Here is a 23583-nt window from a genome sequence, read left to right on the forward strand (position 1 = left end):
CGGCGTCTATCAGTCGCCGTGATAATTTTTTGGACGGCAGAAAAAAAGAGAGAAAAATCACGTTCTACACAGGAGCATTTCAACAGGTCAATCTCCATGGCCAAGAATAAAGGAAGACGCTCCTCGGGAGCGGCTGGAGAGAATGCACCTGCTGCGAATGATACCAATGCAAATGCGGACGCTCTCCCTCAATTGCAGGAGGGTGCATTTGCCGGTCTGCGACAGAAGATTGAACAGAGATTGAAAGACCAGAACTCAAAGCAGAATTCGAAGAACAAGCCGAAAGCCGCTTCTAATGATACCCCCAAGAAGGAAAAGGAAAATGCGCCGAAACCAGGACCGAAGACAACTCCCAAGAAAGATAACGATAACAAAGGCAAAAAGCGGGACCGCAATGGCGATGTGATTGCGAAAGAAGCGAAGAACCATGAGAAGAACAAGCAACCGAAATCGGATGGTGGCGACGAGAACGATGCCCTACGCCAGGAGATTTTGGCACTTGGTGGTACACAGGAGGATTTCGATCTACTTGCGGGCGTTGATTCGGAGTCTGAGGTGGAGGATGCAGACGCTTCGAAGAAATCAGGAAATAAGTCGAGCGATGATTCTCTACGCAAGGAATTGTCCAGTATGCTGGCCGCCGCTGGTCAAGTTGTGCCGGACGACATAGGAGATGATGAGGAGGAAGGTGAAGAAGAAGAGGAGGAGGAGGAGGAGGAGGAGGATGAAAATGACGACGCTGAAGAAAGCGATGAGGATGTTGAGAGCGAGCAAGATGAGGATCAAGAACAGGAGATCTCAGATGTGGAGGAGGAAGCTCCTGATGCACCACTCGTCCAACCCGAGAAGGAATCCAAGAAAGAGAAAGAAAAGGCCAAGAAAGATCCATCGGCCCCTGAGAACATGATCCCCAAGGAATACTCGACCCTTGTGAGTTGTATCTGGATCTGCTATTAACAAACATTCAGCTGACCCAATATCAATAGGCTGTTTCTCCGCGGTCTGACTGGTATTCGACTCCCCTCCCTTCAATTCCATCTTCTGAGAAACAAGCGAAAGGACTTCCTCGTGATTTGGTGGACCGCGTGCATCAATATGCTCTATCACTATTGGATCACGACAGTAAGAAGTATTCGGAGGCACAGAAGAAGTCTGCCTCGTCATCGCATAAATTCTACACAACCATTATGTCGACCGGTACGCTTAGTGATAAAATCTCCGCATTGACACTCGCTGTACAAGAGTCACCTTTGCATAACACCAAGTCATTGGAGAGTCTGATTGCTCTGGGAAAGAAACGGAGTCGTGCTCAGGCGGTTGAAGTTCTGAGGTCGCTCAAGGATATGTTCGCGCAGGGAACATTACTTCCGAGTGACCGTAGACTGAAGTCGTTTGCAAACCAGCCGTCCCTGGTGTCTGCTTTCCAAGGCGCCACCAAATGGACAGAGAAAGACTCTCTTCCTGGCGGTGTCCGGAAGAGCCATCTTATCGTCTGGGCCTTTGAGCATTTCCTCAAAGATCAATATTTCGAAGTCCTCAAAATTCTGGAAGTATGGTGCAGTGACGAAATCGAGTTCTCCCGGTCCAGAGCCGTGAGTTATGTCTTTGAGTTGCTCAAGGAAAAGCCAGAGCAGGAAGCAAACCTTCTTCGCCTGCTAGTCAACAAGCTTGGTGACCCAAGCAAGAAGATTGCGTCGCGAGCATCGTACCTGCTCCTGCAGCTTGAACAAGCACACCCTATGATGAAGCCGACTATCATCTCGTCTGTTGAAGAAGTGCTTTTCCGACCAGGTCAGAGCCAGCACACCAAGTACTACGCCATTATCACTCTGAACCAAACGGTACTAAGTCTGAAAGAAGAGAAGACCGCGGCTCAGCTACTTGACATCTACTTCTCGATGTTCGTCGCATTGCTGAAGCCTGCCAAAGACAACAAAAAGCATGGCAAGTTTGGCAAAGGAAACCACAAGGGTAACAAGAACAAGAAGGAGGATCCAAAGGCCCAAAGTCCGGATGAAGAAATGCGAGAGAAACTCGTCTCAGGAGTCCTGACAGGTGTCAACCGAGCCTATCCATTTACAAGCTCGGACACTGAGCGGTACGTATCATTTCTCTAACCCAGAGTGAACTTGATAGCTAATATGTTTCTCCAGTTTGTCGAAGCACCTTGATACCCTATTCCGCATTACTCACTCATCAAACTTCAACACCAGCATTCAGGCTCTGATGCTGATCCAACAACTAACCCAATCTCACCAAGTTGCTGCCGACCGCTTCTACAGGACGTTGTATGAATCCCTTCTCGACCCTCGACTTGCTACATCATCCAAGCAGTCCATGTATCTCAACCTATTGTACAAGTCACTTAAGAATGACTTGAATGTGCGAAGAGTCAAGGCTTTTGTGAAGCGTATAGTACAGGTCCTTGGACTGCACCAGCCGGCGTTCATCTGCGGTATCTTTTACATGATCCGAGAGTTGGAGAAGACATTCGCAGGACTTCAATCTCTGTTTGATCAGCCAGAGGAGAATGAGGAAGACGAAGAAGAAGTTTTCCGGGATGTTCCTGATGAAGATGATGAGCCGCAAGAACCTCAGGTGTCTGAGGCTAAGCCACAAAAACCTTCGAACGGCTATGACCCCCGCAAGAGAGACCCCGAGCACAGCAACGCTGACAAGACATGTATTTGGGAATTGGTACGTTTTATATTCTTCTCCCCTTGCTTGCTTTCCAGGCTAGTGAACATAGAACTAACAATGACATAATAGCTGCCTTATTTGTCACACTTCCACCCATCTGTGTCGGTCAATGCGGAGCACTTGCTGGAACACCAACCGATGAGTGGCAAGCCTGACTTGACCATTCACACATTGACACACTTCCTTGACCGCTTCGTCTACCGCACACCCAAGGCCTCCGCAAACACACGTGGAACATCCATCATGCAGCCGCTTGCCGGTGGTGAGACGAGCGATAGATTGGTTGGTGCTGGAAGAGCAACCCAGCACGTTCCGCTTAACTCCGAGGCATTCTGGAAGCAGAAGTCGGAGGATGTGGCAGCCGAAGATGTCTTCTTCCACGAATACTTCAGCCGTGTCGGAAGCAGCAAGGACAAGTCGCGCAAGAGGAAGGGTGACAAGGACCCTGTCGAAAAGGATGAAGAGGGTGCCGAGGGTGAAAGTGACAATGAATCGGAGATCTGGAAGGCAATGGTTGATTCGAAACCTGAGCTGGAAGCCGATGAGGACGACGATCTTGACATGGACGATCTCGAGTCTGAGTTTGATGAGGCTGACTACGATGAAGCTGGTGAAGGTGATGAAGGTGACGACGATGAAGTTATCTTCAACGACGAATCCGATGACGAGTTTGAAGGATTCGAGCCCGAAGAGCCTCCTACCAAGGCCAAATCCAAGGCCAAGGCAGACAAGAAGAAGGAAGCTTCCGATGACGACGAAGATGACTTTGACATGGATGTCTCCGACGACGAGGCATTCGTTGGAAGTGACGAGGAATTGCCATCTGACATGGAGGGCGGCGTGGAACTTCCTCAAGAGAAGGACGATTCGGAGCGGAAGAAGCGACGCAAGCTCAAGCACCTGCCTACCTTTGCGTCTGCAGACGACTACGCAGCACTGCTTGCTGGAGAGGACGAAGGAATGTAAGGGGGGTATTAGGATTTGGAGATGGTCTGCACAGTATATATGCCAATGCGCAAGTGCCGTCCCATCTTTGGTCACTTTGTTTTTATTACTTATTTGGTCTGGGGTTGGGATTTTGCATGGCCTTAAAAATTACGAATTACAACTTGAAATTGACAAAATACCTAACCACTATTAAGGCTGTTTACAGCTGTATTTCTATCTATACTTTACATGACTATTCTAAACCTGCTAATTACTAAAAAGAAAAAAAAATTATAATCAGAACAAAAGTGCAGCCAAATTCTGGAGTTCAGCCGCGGGGACTGCAAAAAGGGTATTGGCTGGAGGCGAGTCTGCTGGGACAATGGGGAGAGAGTCGAACATGAGCTCCATTGGAAGCAACAGTGGCGCGCCTGCCACCACGTTTCCATGAGCGTAGTCCACAGTCACCCTCTGCACCCGCCGTGCTGTAAACGTCTGCTGGTTGTTTTGTAGATTGCGATCTTCGAGTCTCTGCCATCTTTCGAACACGATTGTCCTCCTAGCCCTATCAACGGATACGAGTAGAACGAGACGAGTGCAGCCACCGCTGGTATCCAACCAAATCCTCGCATCAAGACGTAAACGGTCCAGGGACTCACTGTCCCCAACCTCCAGCACAAAGGAAGGGTAATCGTTGTCATTGCGTGTATTCCAGGGTACCCAGGACTTGTCTGGCTGTTTGCTGACACCACCGACCATTTGCCGTGTTGCTGTTCCGGAAGGCATCAGAATAGACGATGTGATTCCAGCCGCGGTGTATTGGCGTATCATGATCTCGTGGAACAGATCGCATGTTCTCTCATGAAGAGGGCTAGCAAGTTTTATTATGAGTGAGGAGTCCGCTGGGAAGTAAGTAACCCTCATCGAGGGAAGAGAATGGTCTTGTCGTTTTTTTGCGAGATCTTGAGCTTGAGTTTCGGTCACATCGCTCAGGCAGATGTAATGCTGTTGGTGAGTTGGGTATTGATCGAACATGTGCCGGATGAATGCCACTGCATTATTGATGTTGAGAAACCTCGTGGTGGCTTGGGGAGTGATTCGATAGATGTTTGGTGATATGTGGGATGAGTTGGAGCTAGAAAAGCCAGAAGACTCGCTGAAAAGGGACATATTATCCCAAGAGGACAATGGGATAAATGAAGATAATCTGCGAGGTGGATATGCAGGAAGAAGAAGAGGGGCAGAAGAGAAGATGGGAGAGGTTGTGGAAGATTTCATTAATATGTCATTCACTGCCTGTTATTTACTACTTCCCAACTCCAAAAACAGATCTATCTATTACAACAGGGACAAATTCTCAGTATCAAGCAAGCCATGAGGAATCTTAGCTATTAAAAGAAAAAAAAAAATAGTTTATACAGTATGAATTACTTGTTTATTATGCATTCCACCTCTAGCTACAACGAATATATAATCACAATCTCATGCGACTTATATAGCTATCTATCCACTACACTATGGTTTGTAATAGTAGCACTGTCTCCCCTTCTCCCAAGCGTCCTGGAACTATATACAAGTCATTGCAAGAATAATTCACAATCAGAGTTGGATATTTCCCAACTATTCAGCGAATGTTCGATCAAAGCCGAACAGGCATGCATGTGGATGGATACAGAAAGAAGAAATCTCAGCTCCAGGACTAAGAACAGTCTATTGGGTGTTCCCAGAACGCAGGCCCGACTATCTCAGTCCTTTAATGCTTTTTCCTCCATACCATAAGAAACCAGTTCCCGTGCGACCTTTTCCATGTCATCCCATTTCAAACCAGATGACGAGTCGCTTGGTGCATTATGGCTTGGTTGCATCGAAAATGACTTGACACTGACTTTTTTGTCGTTGTTTGATGGATTGCCTTGACGTTCAGAACCTTGAAAAGCCTGTTTCATAACATGGAATCGTTTGATGGCCTTGAGAGTATCGGCATTTACCCTCCCATTTGAGGTGCCGTTCAAGAAGTTAAGAATAGCTGCCATCTTCACACAATGAATCATCAGGGCGGCCAATCCAGCGGCCAAAGCGGTCGCTATAGAGGAACCTGTTCTCGGGCGATCGTCCGCGCCAGGCATCGATCGGTGACTTTCTTTCAGAAAGACATCGACCCCAGGCAGGATGAAGTCAACTCGATTCCCCGCCATCCCTTGTTTGGTTCCGTCTTTGTGTGCGGCACCGATTCGGAACATATTTAGGACGCTGCTACAGTCGAAAGGATACCATTTATCCTGCTCGTCTGTCTCGCCGACATCGGGAGCAGAGCAGAATATGAGCGTGTTTCTCCCAGCCGCGTCATTCAAGGCAGTTGTGAGTCGGTTCAAGTCGTGGACATTGCTATTCTCCTTTTTACTGACCTCTTTCACAATAGTCCAGGAAAGAGAGATAATATCATAACCTTGCCTGGCAACATATTCCACAGCCTAGAAAAATTTGTCACCCTTGGGACTCGCATTTCTGGGTCTATTAGAACACCTACATCGGCAGCGCTCTTTGCTGTGAAGTTCATTTTTCCGCTATTCCCACCACCTAACATATCAAGTCTGCAAACAAAGATCTTCACCCATGGACAGAGCCGAGCAATATGCTTCGCCATGTCGGTACCGTGTCCAGTAGTAGATCCATGGTAGGGAGGTTCTGGGGCGCCAAGGACGTCGTTGTCTGAAAACCCAGACGGAAAGCTCCTTCCATCAAGCAAGTTCTGGATGATTGGGGTACACATGAAGTCCACCCCATCATCAATGAGGGCAACTGTAATGTCCTTGGTCAGCTCTTTGGGGACGTCTGCTTGTCTATCGTACGTTCTGGGGAATTCAGCTCCGAAACGGTCATGTCCTTCACGGTTCAGTTCTTGGATATTATTGACGAATCTGGTCATTGTCTCCAACCACAGATGCTCGTTTCTTGTATTGGAATTTTTGCCCCTGGAGCCATTTCCAGCTGACCAGGGATCAGGCCGTGATGAGTGGGAAGAGTTGGATCGGTGACGTTCAACGTGCACATCGATGTGACGCAGACCTTTATCCGCATCAGACCTGTTCTCGTTCAAACGGGATTTGAATTCATTGATTCGCCTATTGACATAGCCGTCCGTGTCTAGAGGCTCCTGGAATTCAATGAGCGTCCCATCAGCGGGAAAACGGGGGTTGGGAACAAACATTGGCCTCATTCAAAACGACCCGATCCAAGCTCTTAATTGCTGGCAAACCATTGGGTTCACTCCAGGCCCGCAGAGCAGTATTGCTCCCACTCCATTGAAGATGGATTTCATGAAGATTGGTCCATTCTCGACTTGCCTGTTGAATGACACTAGGGCAAATATCGGTCTTTTGCCAGTCCAAGATTTCAATATCAAATTTCCGCAAGGATTCTATGATGGTCTCATCGCGATGTGGGAGATCTTTCCGGTCGTCTGCGATCAGTTTAATGATCTTTTTCACTTTTTTCTCGTCAGCCAGCCATTCTAACAAGTATTGAAGGTCTTTTTTCCCAGTCGCCCTGGTTCGAGACTTTGCCCCTCGAGGACCTGGATCCGGGAGCTCGACCTCGAGCTGGCCGAACTTGACATATAAAAGCACCGGATCAAAAGAGGTATGCTGATACGCTGTCCTGAAATTGTCGAAATTAATCTTTTCGTCTTGGCCCAACGGCCTTGCGGGGAAATCAAAACAGAGCTTTTTGTCTGAGGAGAGAGGATTAGCATGTTTACCATTTTTCCAAGTAAGGGGACTGACGCTCGTTGTTTTCTCCATACAGAAACCTCTCTGCGCTGTTGTAAGTGCGAACCTCCCCTGCCTTCTTGTATGTAGAGGTGTTGGGCTTTCCAGTCGAACGAATGGTGGTACGAAGATAGTAAAGCTTCAACTTTTCCGCGATCTCATCGGCACACGGTGGTGGAGGTGGTCTTCCAGGGTACTGAGTAGGCTTGGATGGCTGCGCTGCCACCCCTTTTGCGTACGTGTCCTCCTTTTCGCGAAACTTGATGTTATCGGGCACCGATACCGTTCTGCTCTGGTTCGCCAAAGGTGGTTTGCGGTCAGCACCACGAGGGTCCCTGGAAGGCGACTGTATGTCTGCTCTGTTCGTGGGTGCTCGCTTCAAGCCGCCCGGAATGGGTTCGCGCGTTCGCATTCTTTCTGCCTCCTGTTTTAACTCTCGTTGTCGTTTGTCTATCGGTTCTGTGCCGTCATATGGCTTGGGACTCGGGTCTTCTCTCCTCTTCTTTTCATCTATTCCCCCTTGAAAGGCCGAGGTATCGCCATGTTTTGTCGATTTGGGTGGCATAAGACGTGCTAGTTTCTTGTTCTGAAGTGATAGAAACCTACCGACCCCGGGCTTTTGTTCCGGAGGAGACTTGGAATAGTTGTCCCTCGTGTAGTAGTGATACTGGTAGACCGACCTGCAATCCGGAGTGTCGAACGCTGAATTGCCATGTTTGATAAGAGCATCCACGATGGGGACCTGCGCAGGTGTACACCGAGAATATTCAACAGCGATGTGTAATGGTGTCAAGTCTTGTTCGTTGAGGGCTGAGAGAATCGGTTCACTTGCCCTTTCAATCAACCGTAGCGTGATTGATTTGACCAAGTTGTTCTGGATAGCAGCGTGGATGCAATTGCTCGTTCGAGTATTGCTACCCTCAGGCGGGCCCAAGGCTTTTTGCAAGTCCTCGTCTGAAATCTGACTCTCAAGCACCGAATCCACGAACCACACCAGCTTCTTGGTGACGGCCTTTTTAAGTGCCCATTCCGACCGGCCTGGGTCGGACTCTTGCAGAAGATGAGGAAATTCGCTGGACAAATGCTTCACTAACCAGGGCTCCCAAGGCTTTGGAGTTTGGCTCTTGGAATTCGAAGCAAAGTACAAAAGCCAGGTCTTGGTCGAAAGTCCTACCAGAGAATCAAACGTGTCATCAAAAAACGGCCTGTATGCGTTGACCACTTGAAGTCGCTCATTGTCGCTGCTGGTGTCTCCCAGGCCATCAAGCTCCTTGATAAAGCTTTCCCGTTTCTCTTGAAACCAATCGTCTAACCCCTCATCGGGCAACTCGCGAATCTCTTCAACCAGTGAGTTTGACCCTTCATCATCCACCACTCCCGATTCCAAGGCGTCAGGTAACTCCCCGCGAAAGGGGTCCTCGCCGTGCCAGTGTCCCTGCTCATCGAGGCTCTCCATAGTGCGTGCTACTGTTGGATATGACAAAAATGTGATTTGATGAACAGACAGTACGGGTGTTGGTAAGTGTCGTCGAGGGAGGGTTGGCGATTACGCCTCCCGGGGGGAAACAACAAGCAAATTCCTACACTGTATCGCTCCAATTCCTATATTCTTTCGAAGCCGCCACATGCATCCTCGGTCAGCTAGATCATGTGTATTATTGCATTAGCAGCCCATCTGCATGTTGAATCACATCAGATCAATCCGACTTTCCCGCCCCTATGCATCTGTAAGAGACACCAAGTGACGTGACTCATGGATAAGTCGCCAAAGTTATAAGATGGGGACAATCCAGCGCTCTGTGTGGGTGCGTTACAGACAATCTCTCGCTACTACAAGGATCTTTCATTACAAGTACGTCTCCATCAAGTATGGCATTCGAACAGAAAGGTCGTCCCGGTGGGGAGTGCGAGTCCCCCAATCTAGTCGAAGACTCTCTAGACTGGGATATTCCCATATACCCCGCCGGCGACGAGGCTAGCCTTCATATTCGCAATGACCCCAACGACCCGTACCAGCGCGACCGGATCATCCACCGACCAGGAAAGGTGCATATCGGGTGCACACACGCAGACGTCGTGCATGGCTATCTAACTCCCGATTGTAATGACCTATACACGCTGATTGTTCTTGATTTCCGCTTCCATCCCAACGGGATCGCTCGACGAATCAAGGAGGCCTGGGTGAAGATCAAGTTTGCAGGAATGGAAATGGGCCGTCCCGACCCAGAAGTGGTCCAGATCTGCCCCGATGGCCTGTTCTGTGTGGAGCCAACAAGGCAGAACGAACAGCTCGTCAAGGGCGCGGGCTTGAATATCGGCGGGGGCGTGACTGGCGCGCAGGTTGGGGGCGATTGCAGGTTGGAAAGGATCGTGGAGCGGGAGACGGTGCATCACACGCGGGTTCGGGGATCCATTGACCTGACTCGCAACTATGGGCCGGACGATGCGGTCTCGTGGACTCTGCTGGAGAACCCCACGACAAAGACTGGGGTTGTGTCGAGCCTTCGAGGCGTCATCTTGTTGAAGAGAAAGTCGATGGAGCGTTTCAAGGCAAGGGTGACCTTGAAGGCCAAGGTGGACACTGCCACCACGATTGGGTCGATGTTCGAAAATGATCCGGAGGATGATGATGTTTGGTATGATCCCAATAAGGCTCCTACCAATCGGCTTCACAAATATGACGTGGACAGCCTGAAAGAGGTGGATCTCGAATCGCTCTCCAAGGTGATCTTCCGACAAGATTTAGACCCAAACGAGGATGGAAAATAGCTTCGGACATGAGTGAGGCTGGCGGCAAGCGTGCACCAGGGGGGAAAAGTAGATCACGCATGTTCCCTAATTAGGAAATCGAGGCTGTATTGTATGCAACTATGTGGGCAGATCACACGGATTGTGCCCGCTCCACATATTATGCATGAACATGTCTACCCATCACAAACATGCAACCAGGATCTCTGGAGTAGCATTCAGCCTGAAATCGAATCGTTGTTTCTTTACCGATGAGGGTTCTTGTTTCTTACAACCAGAAAAATCATTCGCATATGAGGTATCTCTCTTGGATTGAACTGGACAGACACTTTTATCGTTATTGCGGAATTCTCGCAGTGAAACCCGAGAATCATGGGAGGGCTTCATATGGTCAAAGAACCATCCGACCCCGAGAACCGGATCGAGTACAGTTGCCATCCACCCGTTCTATCAGAAAATCCCGCTAATCAATCAGCATCGTTTTTGTCCATGGATTGGGAGGCGATCGGGAAAAAGCCTGGGAGCCCGCGGATTCGGCTGGCTGGGGATATCTCGAATGGATCGAGTGGTATTCCAATAACAGTGCACGGGTTTCTACCTACGAGTACTCCATTCTAGGGGACCAGGCAAATATCTTCATCCGAGCCGGCCTTCGCGATGAGGCATTGCGACTACTTGAAGCGATCCAAAAGTTAAAACAAGACGAAGATTCAACGCTTATCTTGGTGGGCCATGATATAGGAGGGATTCTTATAAAAGAAGTGAGTATATGCTCTTGTTCCCTCAGGGTAAGAGGCTCACTTGACCAAGGCACTTGTGCAGGCGGCATTTGGGCATAGCAAGTTTCGGGATATCTACTGGTCAACCAGTCTTCTGGTACGAACCCATGTCATTATATGCTACGGAGGCCTCACAGCTCAAATAACAGATCTTTATCGGATGCCCCCATTCATATGACAGCCGTCATGACCTGCAAGGCTCTTTATTGCGGCTGTTTGACCTGGCCAAAATACAAAACTGTCGGTCATTGGCAAGTGGCCTCTCTACCGCAATATCGGAAATAAACCAGGATTTTTATACAACGAAGTTGGAGTTTCTGGCACTGATCAGCAATGTTTATTCAACATGTGAAGATATCAGCGAGGCAGTATGTACTTCATTCAAGGAGTGCCCCCATGGTGATTTTACTGAATTCGACAGGTCTTCTGTCCAAGCGAGACAGAATTGATGATCACATCGGATGTTAGTCGTCATCAAATGGGCACCTCCGTGTCGCACGCTGAGATAGCCAGAATAATGGATGATGAGATCCGAGACATGATGAGGCCAATCTTGAATGGGACTCGGGGTGAGTTGTAAAGCCACCTCGGAAAGGCTATCCTTCTAACATTCAGACTCAGCAAACATCAAGACAGAACTCAACGCCAGGGCGCTGGCAGCATCCCCCTTATCATGCATAAGGGCATCAACGAAGCAATCCACAGGGACCACGGGTCTTGATCTGTCAGAAATCCGACCACTTCTCACCAGAACCTTGGATAATGGACCGACAATCGTAGCAATTCAAAACGCTCGGGATCCAGCGAGCACCGGTGCTATGATATATCGCGATTTGATAACCGTTCCAAGGTTTGCGGAATGGCCTGCATGCGGTCTAGTGCAGTCGTTTGAATTCAAACACTCAGACTGCAGATACAACAGTGCCAAAGCCATCTGCTCCACCTTACTGGCGGAGCTTTTACACGACATCCAAAGCCAGAGTGTCAAGCTACCAGAGATGTTTGGCTCTCATGATCAAGTCATCTATTCTAGTCAGGAGGAGCAGTTTACCTTCCTAGAGGATCTGCTGTTGTCCGAGAACTGTCCTGTGACGACGTGGATTGTGGTTAACCTCGATGATCAGGTTGTGTCTCACCAATGGCTGCTTCATCAGATAGGAGCGACAACAGCCCGCTTGAGGTCTAAACTGAAAGTGATATTTATTAACAGCATGGCTGCTCCTCTGCCGTTAAGCTACCCCCACGCACAAGCAATTGACCTTCGGAAAGTCACATTGGAGGTATCTGAGGACAAAACAGAACCCAGTGGGTCGGACATACTGGGCTATGATCAGAGGGCCTTGGATCTGATTGTAAAGAATCCGCAGCTCTACCCAGCGATGAAGCAACTGAATGGTTTCTTTCGGAATTGTGATATCCCACTCCATTTACATCCAATGCTTGTAACGTGGATGGAGACTTGGATATCGAACGCAGACCAGTCAACATTGGAGTCGAAGATGGCGGAATTCTCCCCAAAGACACTCGTCAGTCTACTCTTGCACTCTGCGGTTGCACGCTCTCGAGACTGCGATTTCGCAAAACAGATACTGGATCTCCTTGTTCTTTCATTTCGACCTTTCAGGTTAAAGGAGCTTGCAGATTTGGAAATATCGCAGACACCATACGGTCATAAATACTACCCCGCGGTTGACTGCAATAGTTTTGCCTTTCTTCTGCCTGGTATCCTTTCTATTGATCAAAGTGAAATCCACTTGGCCCAGCTAGACTTCCGGAAATTCATTTTGTCAGAGGACAGCATCGGATCCGACTTCCATCTAGGTCCCCAGCAGCAGGAGGTATCGCATGGTCACATTGCATCGCTTTGCTTGAATTATCTCCTGTCAGAGCATGGAAGGGAGCTTCTTGAATGTCGCATTGGGACGGGCTACGAAGACATAAAAGGCCCAGAGTCACCTCTAGACTTTCTGTCATACGCCGTTCAATACTGGCCGAGGCACGCGAAACTTGCTGGAAACAATCTCGACCCTGAATCAAAGCCTCTAAATGCCCTGCTACGAGATGAAAGTACGCTCAAAAAATGGGCACAAGCATACTGGAGCTACAAGCCTCCGCACGTTGAAGCTCAGATGTCCAATCCTATCGTCATTCTTGCAGAGCATGGGCTGGGTCAAACTCTTGAGTATGCTGTGAGGCACACTGATCCCTCAATTCTTGACCAAGTCTGCTCTGCTGCTCTCCCTGCTGCGGCGTACAGTGGCGAGAACGGAGTGCTTCAACTTGTTTTAGATCACACAACCCCCGATCAAAAATCCGTGCAGAGAGCGCTCCTGGCCTCCTTAAGACCCTCCAATGAACAAATTCAACAAACTCTAGTGGCAAAAGCATTGCAAATCTCGACCAGCTTACCGGATCTCTCCGTGGCTCTGTCAAGGGCAGTATCCCTCGGGTATTGGGAGTTAGTGAGCCAGATTCTGGCTGAGGACATCTGGGATAATGGCAATAACGACCGTATGAGAGCCTTGCTTCAACTTGCATGCCGTTTTCCTAGTGTGGATACTGTCAAGTGTATACTGGAAAGGACAGAGTCCATCTTTAGTCTCGAGGATCTGGCCGAATTCATTTCACAGGCATTCAAGTACGGCAACAGTGATGTCGCTGCCTTCTTGTTCGGCAGATTAGCACTCCTCATCAAGGAGGGCGATGGGAACAAGACAACGGATACCTCCGGCCAACCCCAAGCCAGTCCATCACCACATATGGACGTCTTTCATGAACTGCTGACTGAAACCATAGTCGCAAGCCAACCTCAGATCCTACGGTCCTTGCTTGATGTGCTGTCGGGTTTCGGAATCTCTCAGGAAGCACGATCTGAATATATTGACCGCGCCATTACGCACCAGGAGGTTGATTGTTTCACAGTACTAGTCGCCGCTTTCCTCCATCATTCTGACAATGCCGAGATCCTCCAAGAAATCATGGACAGTGTGCTTGACCGCGGCAATGCTGCCATGCTCCGGCATCTTATGCTAAACGGTTGTGTTATTGACAATGACAAATATCACGACGCTTTGCAACGGGCCTTTTCCCGTGGTCAAGATGGTTTGGATCTTTTGAAACTCCTTGTCGAAGAAGGAAAACGCTGTGTGCACCAGGAAACATACAAGGAAGAATTGACCATGTTACTTAGAACCGCGGTGGCAGAGGACCTACCAGCCATCGTCGAGATACTACTTCGTGGGGAGCCAGACCTAGAGAGGAAAACTTTGGGGTTCAACAGCCGAGCCCCACTGATTCACGCCTCATATCTTGGCTATGTTGAGATCGTGGATATGCTACTGAAGGCTGGAGCAGACAGAGAGGCAGTGGAAGACGATTCGAGTCAATGGCGACCTATACATGCCGGCGCAGACAATGTAAACGTGCTTAGGCTCTTGATCAAGGCAAAAGCAGATATCAATGCTCGAGCAGGAGACGGGTCTACTCCGTTGCACCTGGCAGCACGATGGAATGCCACCGCATGTGTTGATGAGCTACTCAAACACGATCCTGTGCTGGTCTACACAGCGGAAGGTGAAAGTCTTCTGGGATTGGCTGTGAAAAGGTCCAATAGAAGACTAGTCGAAGCAATTCTCGATGCTGATATAGACCACCTGCAGCATACAGAATTAGGGGCCAACCAATTATTGCTTCACGACTGTGTTACGCAGAATGATGCCGACATTCTCAAGCGACTACTACTATATGACTTCCATATTGACCCACAGGATCACCTAGGAAGGACTCCACTCAATTGTCTCGGTGGAGAAACGGATGCTATGATTGTTCGTTTACTTGTCCACCGCGGAGCATCACCCAACACGAGCGATTTCGATGGAAGAACTCCGTTATCCAAAGCAGCCGAAGCGAACAACATTCAAGCTGCTAAGGTTCTGCTCACTAGCCATGCCGATCCAAACGTACAGATTCACACTCACGGCACAGCAATACATCTTGCCTGTCGGAACAGCTCCTTGGAGATGGTTCAAGTGCTTGTCAACCATGGTGCAGATCTTGATGCTATTGCTGCGAGCTACAACGGAACGGTCTTTCAGGCTGCATGTCAAGGATCTGGCGATTCAGATGACAAGTCAGAGATCCTAGTCTATCTCTTGGATCAAAGAGAGTCCATGATACACGAAAGCAGTGAATGGTGGGGTTGCAATTTAAACACTGCTTGCCTTCTGGGTAGCCCACACATTGTTGAATCCTTCATCGCCGGTGGCGCAGATATCCGTGCTGTGGATAGGGTCGGGAGAAGCCCAATTCATCTTGCCCTATGCAAAACTCTGGAGCATGTCAAGCTTTTGCAAAACAATGGTGCCAATCTTCTAGTCCAAGATAAGATGCACCGGAATGCGGCTCACTGTGCCGTCCTCAGTGGTCATCTAGATACTGTGCGATACGTCTTGGAACAGTGTCCCGATATGATTAATGCGAAAGACTGCGATGGCTGGACTCCGATTTTCTGGGCGCTGAGGCCCTTCGCTAGGTGGGCAAACCCATCTTCAGAACGCTTCGAGATCATCAACGAATTGATCAGTCGGGGGGCAGACATTCTGCTCCGAGGAAATGGCATCGGTCGAATGTGGGCACCATATCAGCTCGCCCAATATTATGGACTACCCAGCGGTATCGTTGACCTTTTGAAACCAAACGCGTCACAGATTAGGAATATCAAGAACCCCAGGGAAAGAGCTGTCTGGTGGAGCATTGTCAGACACCAAACAGCCGAGGCTAATATGGAAAATGCTGGGTTCTGCGATGGATGTCTTGTGGTAAGTGGTACACCGAAAAGCTCTGCCTCAGACCGGATCGTGAATTATTTTCCTTTCCTAACCCATGTTGCCTCCGCTAGGATATCATTGGTCCATATTACGTATGCGATGACTGTGGTGATCTCGGTTTCTGGTTATGCTTCAAATGCTATCTCTCTAAATCGGTGCTGCATCCAAACCATAACTTCTCACTCTGGAACGAGGGAGGTGGATATGAGTCTAGTGGGCAAGGAGACTCGAATGACTCTGATAATGAGGACGATCTAGAAAGTGGTGATGTTCAAAGTACCACAGGGAGCAGTGTTAGCTAAAACCGAATGGTTAAATAGTCGCCGGTCGTGTCATAGTGCCCATGGGGAGTGGTGATCAGGCTTGAAGATATAATGAAGATCATCTTTGAGAACAGATATATCCTAGTTTGATATGATTTGAAAAGGTCGCTTCTTGTTTGTCCTTGCCATGCGTCGTGTCAGTTAGTTACATGAAATAGCTATAATTGAGTATCTACACATTAGGGTACTCCACCGGTGTGTTGGCATGGCTCGCACTGTCCGCATGCGGGGCGAGCTTGTATCCAACAAATTCCCAGGGAAATACCGCCTGTGCAATGTTGCTCATCCAGATCAATGGGCATTTAAATCTGATAGCGGTATCAGTCTGGTGTATGGACTATATTGCCGATCAACCTTCCTTTTGCTTTATACTAAATCTATGACAGGCAGATTATCTCGTCCAGCATAATGTATTTGGGGAAGTTGAAGCAGAATGGACATTGAACAAGCAAGGCCCATTGTATGAATTAGTGATTGGATCCGAGACTTTAGGATTGGGTGATAGCCGTAGGTTACGATCTGCTTCTATGCCTTTGGTTCGATCGCGCTGGCACTATTATGCAGGATTAAATCTGCTTTTGGATCCGGTGTTCTGGGCTTTGAGGAGAATTATGGTGTAATTCCCGTGAGCGATGAGGAGGGTGAACCCAGCCAGTTGTGGGTGCTAAAGCCTGTCGCTTACAAAAAGAGATGGCATGATGCGAAGGACAGGATGGTTTTGAATACGCGATGAAGGAGAGAGTTGGCTATTCATGGCATCATGCAAGACAAAACACACACGCGCACTACATATAGCTTGATATGATGTGCTTTTCTGAATAAATTATATCTCAAGCTACTCTCAACTACTTTCATATCGGCAGTATACTAATTGTATCAGTAAAACGCCACAGGTGGGTGTGGTTAAGTCGCCCTGTGGATCGAGGCGGCAGTATAACCATCGAAACGAACCGGACCTTTCAGTCCTATACGGCCTATCGAAGTGTAAAAAGTGAAATGTTCCAGTGATGGGCTGGGGTGTATGGGGGGGAGGGTGTTCTTGTGCTGTGAATAAGACATTTTGTTCGAGGATTAGGATTGAGATGGGAGGCGAGGTGGTGATATCTGGATTTTCAAGGGTCCAATGCTCCTTTACTATGGAGACAAGGCAATGAACTGCTATGCCGTCACAATCTAGGCCCTGATGTTTATGTCTCACGTAATCTGTCTCGACGTCTAGGCATTTTCTGGCTTCTACAACCTCTCGGGAACCACAACACCCAGCTATGCTCTGTCCTTCCATACATGATATCGTTGAGCCACCTCTTAATCGGACTAGTAATCTCCCCGCCACTCCCATCTTTTGCTATCTAGATATTGACATTCTGTCCTCGATGCTGAATGCGCGAGATTGGACGGATAAACCACTAGATCCCATTAGCAAGCTTGTCCACATCGAAGATAAGAAAAGCGAAAAAGTCTACACTATAGTACCTGAAGCAAACTCCCCCTCTCCACCTTAATCACCTTATAGTGAACTTCTATTTAGTAACTTTAATCCTATTTTAAGGTCTTTCCCGCGCGAGCTTAATATAACTCATCGTAAATAGGCGGCGCAGCATGTAGTTAATGTCTTTGCTTACTATAAGAAAGTGCTCCCTTGGTTTTGTTGTTAGCCCATAGTTTTTATAAGGACGGTCTTGATAACTAGATGTTATTGGTACTAAAGAAATCCTTTACAAGTCAAGTCACAAACATGAATAATATCTTCTTGTTCGTTGTGGAAATTTCTTGGAAAGTTCTACGTGCCTATTCTAAAATAAGCTTGAAAAGGCTGTGATACCCTGCGGTCGTAGGTACTAGATACTTATAAACAGGAAAATACATGCTTTGATTCAAATAGAGCTTCCAAGTAAATCCCTGAGGCTCGATACCAGGATAATAACCTAGTAGCTGATCGACAGAGGCTGTCTGAGGTGAGATTGCCTAGACCTTAAAGAAAACATCCAGAACATACCCAAAAGTAGTAAAGTGCCGTGGACATGGAGTGCATGGGCACGTGGAACTGATATCACGCCATAGCTGGCTATAATGAACAAGAAAGGGCCAGTGATAGATGAGCATGAATCAGTTGACCGGGGAACTCCGTGCAGGGAAAAATCAGATTCAGATCAGCCGATGTATCTGAGGCTGTACGTATGATAAAATGACGATATCCGCCTTCAAACCTGTTGCCAGCCAATTTCCCAATCCGAACCAGGGAAGAACTGGAAGTGGAATTCTTTTCCTGTGATTGGGCCAGCTGTTTCGGTATGTATGTAATGGCTGTGTAATGAGCTGTGTAATTAAATTGCAGACTGCGACGGATGCGGGGCGGAAAAGGAAATCGGTTGGTCCCGCCAGCGGCCAACCGCGCGGAGTGATTGGCGGCGGAGCTGCAGGGATGCAACCGGGGGGGCTGCTGGGGCCAATGACGGGCGGGGTGGGGGGAACGAAAACAGTCGATGAATGGTCGGTTGGGAAAGTCAAATGGGCTCAAATCAAAATGCAATCATCATGGAGAGAGTCGTTGGAGCTGCATTGATGCATCGTCAATACATCTTAATACATCCGTAATACATATCTCTCCATATTAGGTAGTCCGTACCAAACAATCCAGATAGCGGGATTCCACCGCTCTTACGATGTCGCAGCAAAGACATTCGATGATTATTCCTCATTTCCCGAGCACGTCATGGGCCCAGAGCCGATCTATCGCTCTAAAACTGCTCGTCTAAAGGATCGGTTTCGCCGTCCGGATTGCGTCTGTCTTTCTGTATCATTGGGTCAGTGCTTTCTTGCTTGGCCCGGCATCGCAACCAGCCCTGCTCAGGTGCTTTTCTGTCTGTCGAATCATCGACTAATATTTTAGCATTTTAATATTTACTTTTTATTCTTTTTCTTTTTCTTTTTTTTTTTAATCGCTTGTTTTCAATTTTCTTTTTTTTCCCTCTTTTTGCCCCTCGTGTTGCTTTTCGTTTCCTTTTCCTCCTCCATCGGAGGTCCAGTAGTGCTATCTGTATCTACGGACGCCCCGTAATCAATATCAGGTTGACCTGCCTACTCGCCCAGCAAGCTTGGGGCGGGTTTTTGCCTCTCCTCTTTTCTTTTGATCGTCAGCCAACCCGATTGGAGATACTCTTATTCGCCTAAGATTTTTTTTTTTTTTTTCTTTTGTCTCAGTTATAAGGTAAGAGGTTCTCTCGATCAAATGCTCGTCCGTCTTCTTTACAACTTCCTTGTCCGGTCATTAATCCCAGGACGCTTTTTCCTAGACCCTATCACCTTAATATCTATTTTCGATAGGAGCAGTACATGCATCCGAAGGTCTTCAACATTTCCTCTCCTCCTCACTCTATCGCTTCCTTTCACCTGCGGTTCGTCCGCTCGATCAAATGGCGCGGGTCGAAGAATCCAAGGTGGTCAATATGTCCGGACACGACCGTCGTTCATCGACCTCCTCTGACAGGATCATCGACAACAATCCGGCCAAGGTGAAGAATGCCGATCTCGAAAGTCAACAACATGACCAGACTCATCGCATCGCCGTTGACTCCGATGCGGAGACCGAGAGCATTGGAAGACAAATAGAAATGGAGTCGGAGAATTCAATCAAGTATCGAACTTGTAGTTGGCAAAAGGTGGGTGGCGGAGGATACACAGATGAAGAGAGAGATGGGCATGTTCTGACAATTGCGCGATAGACTGCGGCCCTGCTGTTTTCCGAGTACATTTGTCTGGCTATCATGTCATTCCCCTGGTCCTATTCCATCCTTGGTCTTGTTCCGGGTTTGATTCTAACGGTCGTCATCGCTGCCATTGTCCTTTACACATCCCTCACGGTTTGGTAAGTCAATCGCATTCGTTCTGGGATCGCCACGCTCATTCTAGTCCAGGCGGTTTTGTTTGCGCCACCCCGAGGTTCGCGATGTCTGCGATATTGGCCAGTACCTGTTCTGGGACTCGAAGATTGCTTGGTATTTGACCGCTATCATGTTCTTGTTGAACAACACCTTCATTCAGGTATTATCGCATTTCCCTTTCCCCAGACAGTCAATTCTAATGCTCTTTAGGGCTTGCATTGCTTGGTCGGCGCTGAGTGGTTCAACACCGTAACCAACCATTCCACTTGCACCATCGTTTTCTCCTTGATAACGGCTATCATCGCATGGGTCTTTTCGCTGCCTCGAACATTCAGCGCGCTCTCCAAGGTCGCAACCTTCTCCGCCCTTTTCACATTTATCTCTGTCCTGTTGGCTATGATCTTCGTCGGAATCGAGGACCACCCAGCTGGTTATAGTCCCGCAGATGGCGACCCCATTGTCAAAGCATTTCCCGCCAAGGGAACAACTTTTGTGTCCGGCATGAATGCCTTTTTGAATATCAGCTATACATTCATCGGACAGATCACACTCCCGAGTTTCATCGCTGAGATGAAGGAACCCAAAGACTTTTGGAAATCGGTCACTGCCGTGACAGTCGCCGAAGTTATCGTCTTCAGTTTGGCGGGTTCCATCGTCTACGTATATACGGGCAACCAGTACATGGAGACGCCAGCATTCGGCTCCATAAGCGACGAGGTCTTTAAGAAGGTGTCATTTTCGTTCATGGTTCCAACATTGGTCTTCCTCGGTGTCCTGTATGCCTCCGTGTCGGCTCGTTTCATCTTCTTTCGCCTTTTCGAAGGAACCCGTCACAAGGGTAACCATACCGTGGTCGGATGGGCCTCCTGGGCCGGCATTCTGGCTGTCCTATGGATTCTGGCCTTCATCATTGCCGAGGTCATTCCATTCTTCTCTGACCTTCTTTCCATCATGAGCTCGCTGTTTGATTCATTCTTCGGGTTCATCTTCTGGGGTGTTGCCTATCTCCGCATGCGACGTGCGAAACACGGGCCCGGTTTCTACAAGAACCGTGGCCTTCGCGGTTGGCTTGGCTTTCTCCTGAATATCGGCTTGATCTTTGTTGGGCTTTTCTTCTTGGGACCAGGAACCTATGTAAGCTCTCCCCTCGTTTCTGCTCTGTTCCTCATAAAACATTTGGCTAATAAAATTCACATCGCAGGCTTCAGTTGACGCCGTTGTCCTCAGTTATCGGGCCGGTACCGTGGGAAGCGCCTTCTCCTGTGCTGATAACGGACTTTAGACTATATCTTGTTTGATTTTTTTGCGTTTTTTTTTTTTTATTCCGGGATCAGAGGTAATAATAATGGGGAATTTAAGATCGGAGGGCGTTGACGACCCTGGGGGTTTCAGGCGTGGCCGGTTACACAATTCTTGAGAGCTATTCCATTCATCTTGTTGGATCTCACATTATTGTAGTACTTAGTTACTACTTACTGCCTTTATCGCATGCGCATTTTACGCTTCTGGAGAACCCTCCGCGGGAAAACGAACCTGCACTGAGGCTGTCGGTCGCTTTAGGGCACGGGAGGCCCTTGAACGTTGGATAGATCAGGCTCGATCCTTTCTCACTCGGCCGACCTGGATAGTCAGATACTTATCCTAGCATAATCTGTAGGATGTAGAGTGACGCAAGAGTAACGTAGCGATAATAATAATTTCTCCCATCCTCCCTCCCCGATATCATGATAGATATTGTCACGGAGAAATTCCGCGGAATTGGCCTATCGACACGTGACTTTTCCGTTATCGTAGCTCTCCGCAGTCCCTCTTCTCCGACTTTTGACGACGAATTCCCCATCTTCTTTTTTCTCTATCCTACACACATCTTATTCAAAAATCATCATGTCGGCTATTCGTTCTCTGAGGAAAGGTGTCGACCTTTTGGGGTCGAAGTCTGTATACCTTCAATCCGCTCCTGTGGCTGCCAATGGCATCGGCCGCCAGCTCCCCTCGCTGCTGAGTCGCTCTCCCCGCGCTCCGGCTTCTGGTCGTCCCCTTGCCCGTTACACTGCCAGAACGGCTTCTCTTCCTCAGACTGCCGTGCGATATGCTTCGTCTCCGGCTTCCTCGGGGCCTCTGAGACAGACGCAGCTTTACGATTTACATGTCGCCCGGGGTGCAAAGATGGTCCCCTTTGCGGGGTTCTCCATGCCGCTGCAGTATTCGGATCTCAGCCATGTTGAGTCTCACCACTGGACGAGAGAAAAGGCCAGTTTGTTTGACGTGAGCCACATGTAAGTGCTATTTAATTGTCATCATGCTGTATGGGTAGTTTGCTGATGAAACGGATTACAGGGTTCAGCATTCTCTTAGCGGCCCAGGTGCAATGGAGCTGTTGATGAAAGTTACCCCCTCCTCTCTCGATAAGCTCAAGCCCAATTCATCCACTCTGTCGTGTCTGTTGGAAGAGGGAACTGGTGGCATTGTCGATGACACTGTTATCACCCGTCGTGGCGAAGATTCCTTTTACTTTGTGACCAATGCGGGCCGGAGAACCGAGGACCTGGTTTTCCTGCAGGCCGAGATCGACGCCTACCGCAAGGCCAACGGAGCGGACAGCCTTAAATGGGATATCCTCGAGGACAGAGGTCTGGTTGCTCTCCAGGGTCCCCTGGCTGCCTCGGTTCTCCAGTCCTTGGTTCACTCTGAGGGTGTCTCCGCTGCTGAGGCTGATCTGAGCACCTTGTACTTTGGCAACTGCCGCTCCCTTCACCTCACTCTCCCCGATGGCTCCGCCACCTCGCAGCCTATCCTTATCTCCCGTACTGGATACACAGGTGAAGATGGTTTCGAAATCTCCATCCCCACCGAGGGCAACCCCTCGCTGCCCCAGCAGGTGACCGAGCTCCTCCTCTCCCGTCCCGACGAGGTGCGTCTTGCTGGTCTTGCCGCCCGTGACTCCCTCCGCCTTGAGGCCGGTATGTGTCTGTACGGCAGTGATATCTCGACTGCGCAGACCCCTCCCGCTGCCTCCTTGGGCTGGGTTGTTGGCAAAGACCGCCGCGACCCCGCAGCTGCCACCTTCAACGGAGCCTCTGCCATCCTCCCCCAAATTGCCTCCCCAGCCAAGACTCTGTCTCAACGCCGGGTTGGATTCACAATCGAGAAGGGTTCGCCCGCTCGTGAGGGTGCTGTCCTCGTCGACTTGAACGATGAGTCCCGCACCCCAATTGGTGTCATCACCTCGGGACTGCCCAGCCCATCGCTGGGCGGAACCAACATCGCCATGGGCTACATCAAGTCGGGACTACACAAGAAGGGTACCGAAGTGGGAGTGCTGGTGCGCAACAAGGTCCGCAAGGCTACTGTCACCGGTATGCCGTGGGTGGAGAGCAAGTTCTACCGCCCCAAGGCATAATCTTCCTAATCTACTACCCTTTTTGCGTTTCTCCCATAAGCTTTATGTATATATTAACGAGTTTCCTGTGTCTCTTGGGCTGGTGTGCTTTTCAACCCCGTTTTTTTATTTTAACTACTTGTCGGTTACTAGTATAAAAGTGAATGTCATATTCAACATGACTGTTGAAGGAATAGAATACAGTTATTCATGATACATAATGATAGCCTAAGAATAACTACACTCGTAGACA

General features: G+C 48.8%; 7 protein-coding genes across 7 annotated transcripts; 5 read left to right on the forward strand and 2 right to left on the reverse strand.

The window, feature by feature from the left end:
* Positions 1-96: 96 nt before the first annotated feature.
* ASPWEDRAFT_104073 (RNA-binding ribosome biosynthesis protein MAK21) lies at positions 97-3666 on the forward strand (the record flags this gene model as incomplete). The annotated part of the gene is made up of 4 exons (XM_040827619.1): positions 97-930; positions 987-2098; positions 2154-2697; positions 2770-3666. The coding sequence occupies 4 exons, from the start codon at positions 97-99 to the stop codon at positions 3664-3666; spliced, it is 3387 nt and encodes a 1128-aa protein (XP_040692609.1).
* Positions 3667-3924: 258 nt separating this feature from the next.
* Positions 3925-4876, reverse strand: ASPWEDRAFT_65851 (uncharacterized protein; the record flags this gene model as incomplete). The annotated part of the gene is made up of 1 exon (XM_040838821.1): positions 3925-4876. Exon 1 carries the CDS (start codon positions 4795-4797, stop codon positions 3925-3927), a length of 873 nt encoding a protein of 290 aa, XP_040692610.1. The 5' UTR covers positions 4798-4876.
* A 184-nt stretch (positions 4877-5060) lies between these two features.
* On the reverse strand, positions 5061-7335 carry ASPWEDRAFT_36634 (uncharacterized protein). Its single transcript, XM_040834504.1, has 2 exons — positions 6155-7335; positions 5061-6098 (listed from the first exon to the last, which is right to left on the reverse strand). The coding sequence occupies exons 1-2, from the start codon at positions 6833-6835 to the stop codon at positions 5373-5375; spliced, it is 1407 nt and encodes a 468-aa protein (XP_040692611.1). The 5' UTR covers positions 6836-7335; the 3' UTR covers positions 5061-5372.
* Positions 7336-9231: 1896 nt separating this feature from the next.
* Positions 9232-10584, forward strand: ASPWEDRAFT_36636 (uncharacterized protein). Its single transcript, XM_040834505.1, has one exon. It carries the CDS (start codon positions 9264-9266, stop codon positions 10161-10163), a length of 900 nt encoding a protein of 299 aa, XP_040692612.1. The 5' UTR covers positions 9232-9263; the 3' UTR covers positions 10164-10584.
* An 8479-nt stretch (positions 10585-19063) lies between these two features.
* ASPWEDRAFT_36641 (uncharacterized protein) lies at positions 19064-19988 on the forward strand. The gene is made up of 2 exons (XM_040834506.1): positions 19064-19278; positions 19364-19988. The coding sequence occupies exon 2, from the start codon at positions 19484-19486 to the stop codon at positions 19790-19792; it is 309 nt and encodes a 102-aa protein (XP_040692613.1). The 5' UTR covers positions 19064-19278; positions 19364-19483; the 3' UTR covers positions 19793-19988.
* ASPWEDRAFT_36643 (uncharacterized protein) lies at positions 19657-21583 on the forward strand. Its single transcript, XM_040834507.1, has 4 exons — positions 19657-19729; positions 19793-20111; positions 20162-21085; positions 21153-21583. Exons 2-4 carry the CDS (start codon positions 20082-20084, stop codon positions 21231-21233), a joined length of 1035 nt encoding a protein of 344 aa, XP_040692614.1. The 5' UTR covers positions 19657-19729; positions 19793-20081; the 3' UTR covers positions 21234-21583.
* A 252-nt stretch (positions 21584-21835) lies between these two features.
* Positions 21836-23351, forward strand: ASPWEDRAFT_168811 (glycine decarboxylase subunit T; the record flags this gene model as incomplete). Its single annotated transcript, XM_040830353.1, has 2 exons — positions 21836-22227; positions 22289-23351. The coding sequence occupies 2 exons, from the start codon at positions 21836-21838 to the stop codon at positions 23349-23351; spliced, it is 1455 nt and encodes a 484-aa protein (XP_040692615.1).
* Between the last annotated feature and the right edge of the window lie 232 nt (positions 23352-23583).

Source organism: Aspergillus wentii (genome assembly GCF_001890725.1).
Source record: "Aspergillus wentii DTO 134E9 unplaced genomic scaffold ASPWEscaffold_2, whole genome shotgun sequence".
Taxonomy (NCBI): Eukaryota; Fungi; Ascomycota; class Eurotiomycetes; order Eurotiales; family Aspergillaceae; genus Aspergillus; species Aspergillus wentii.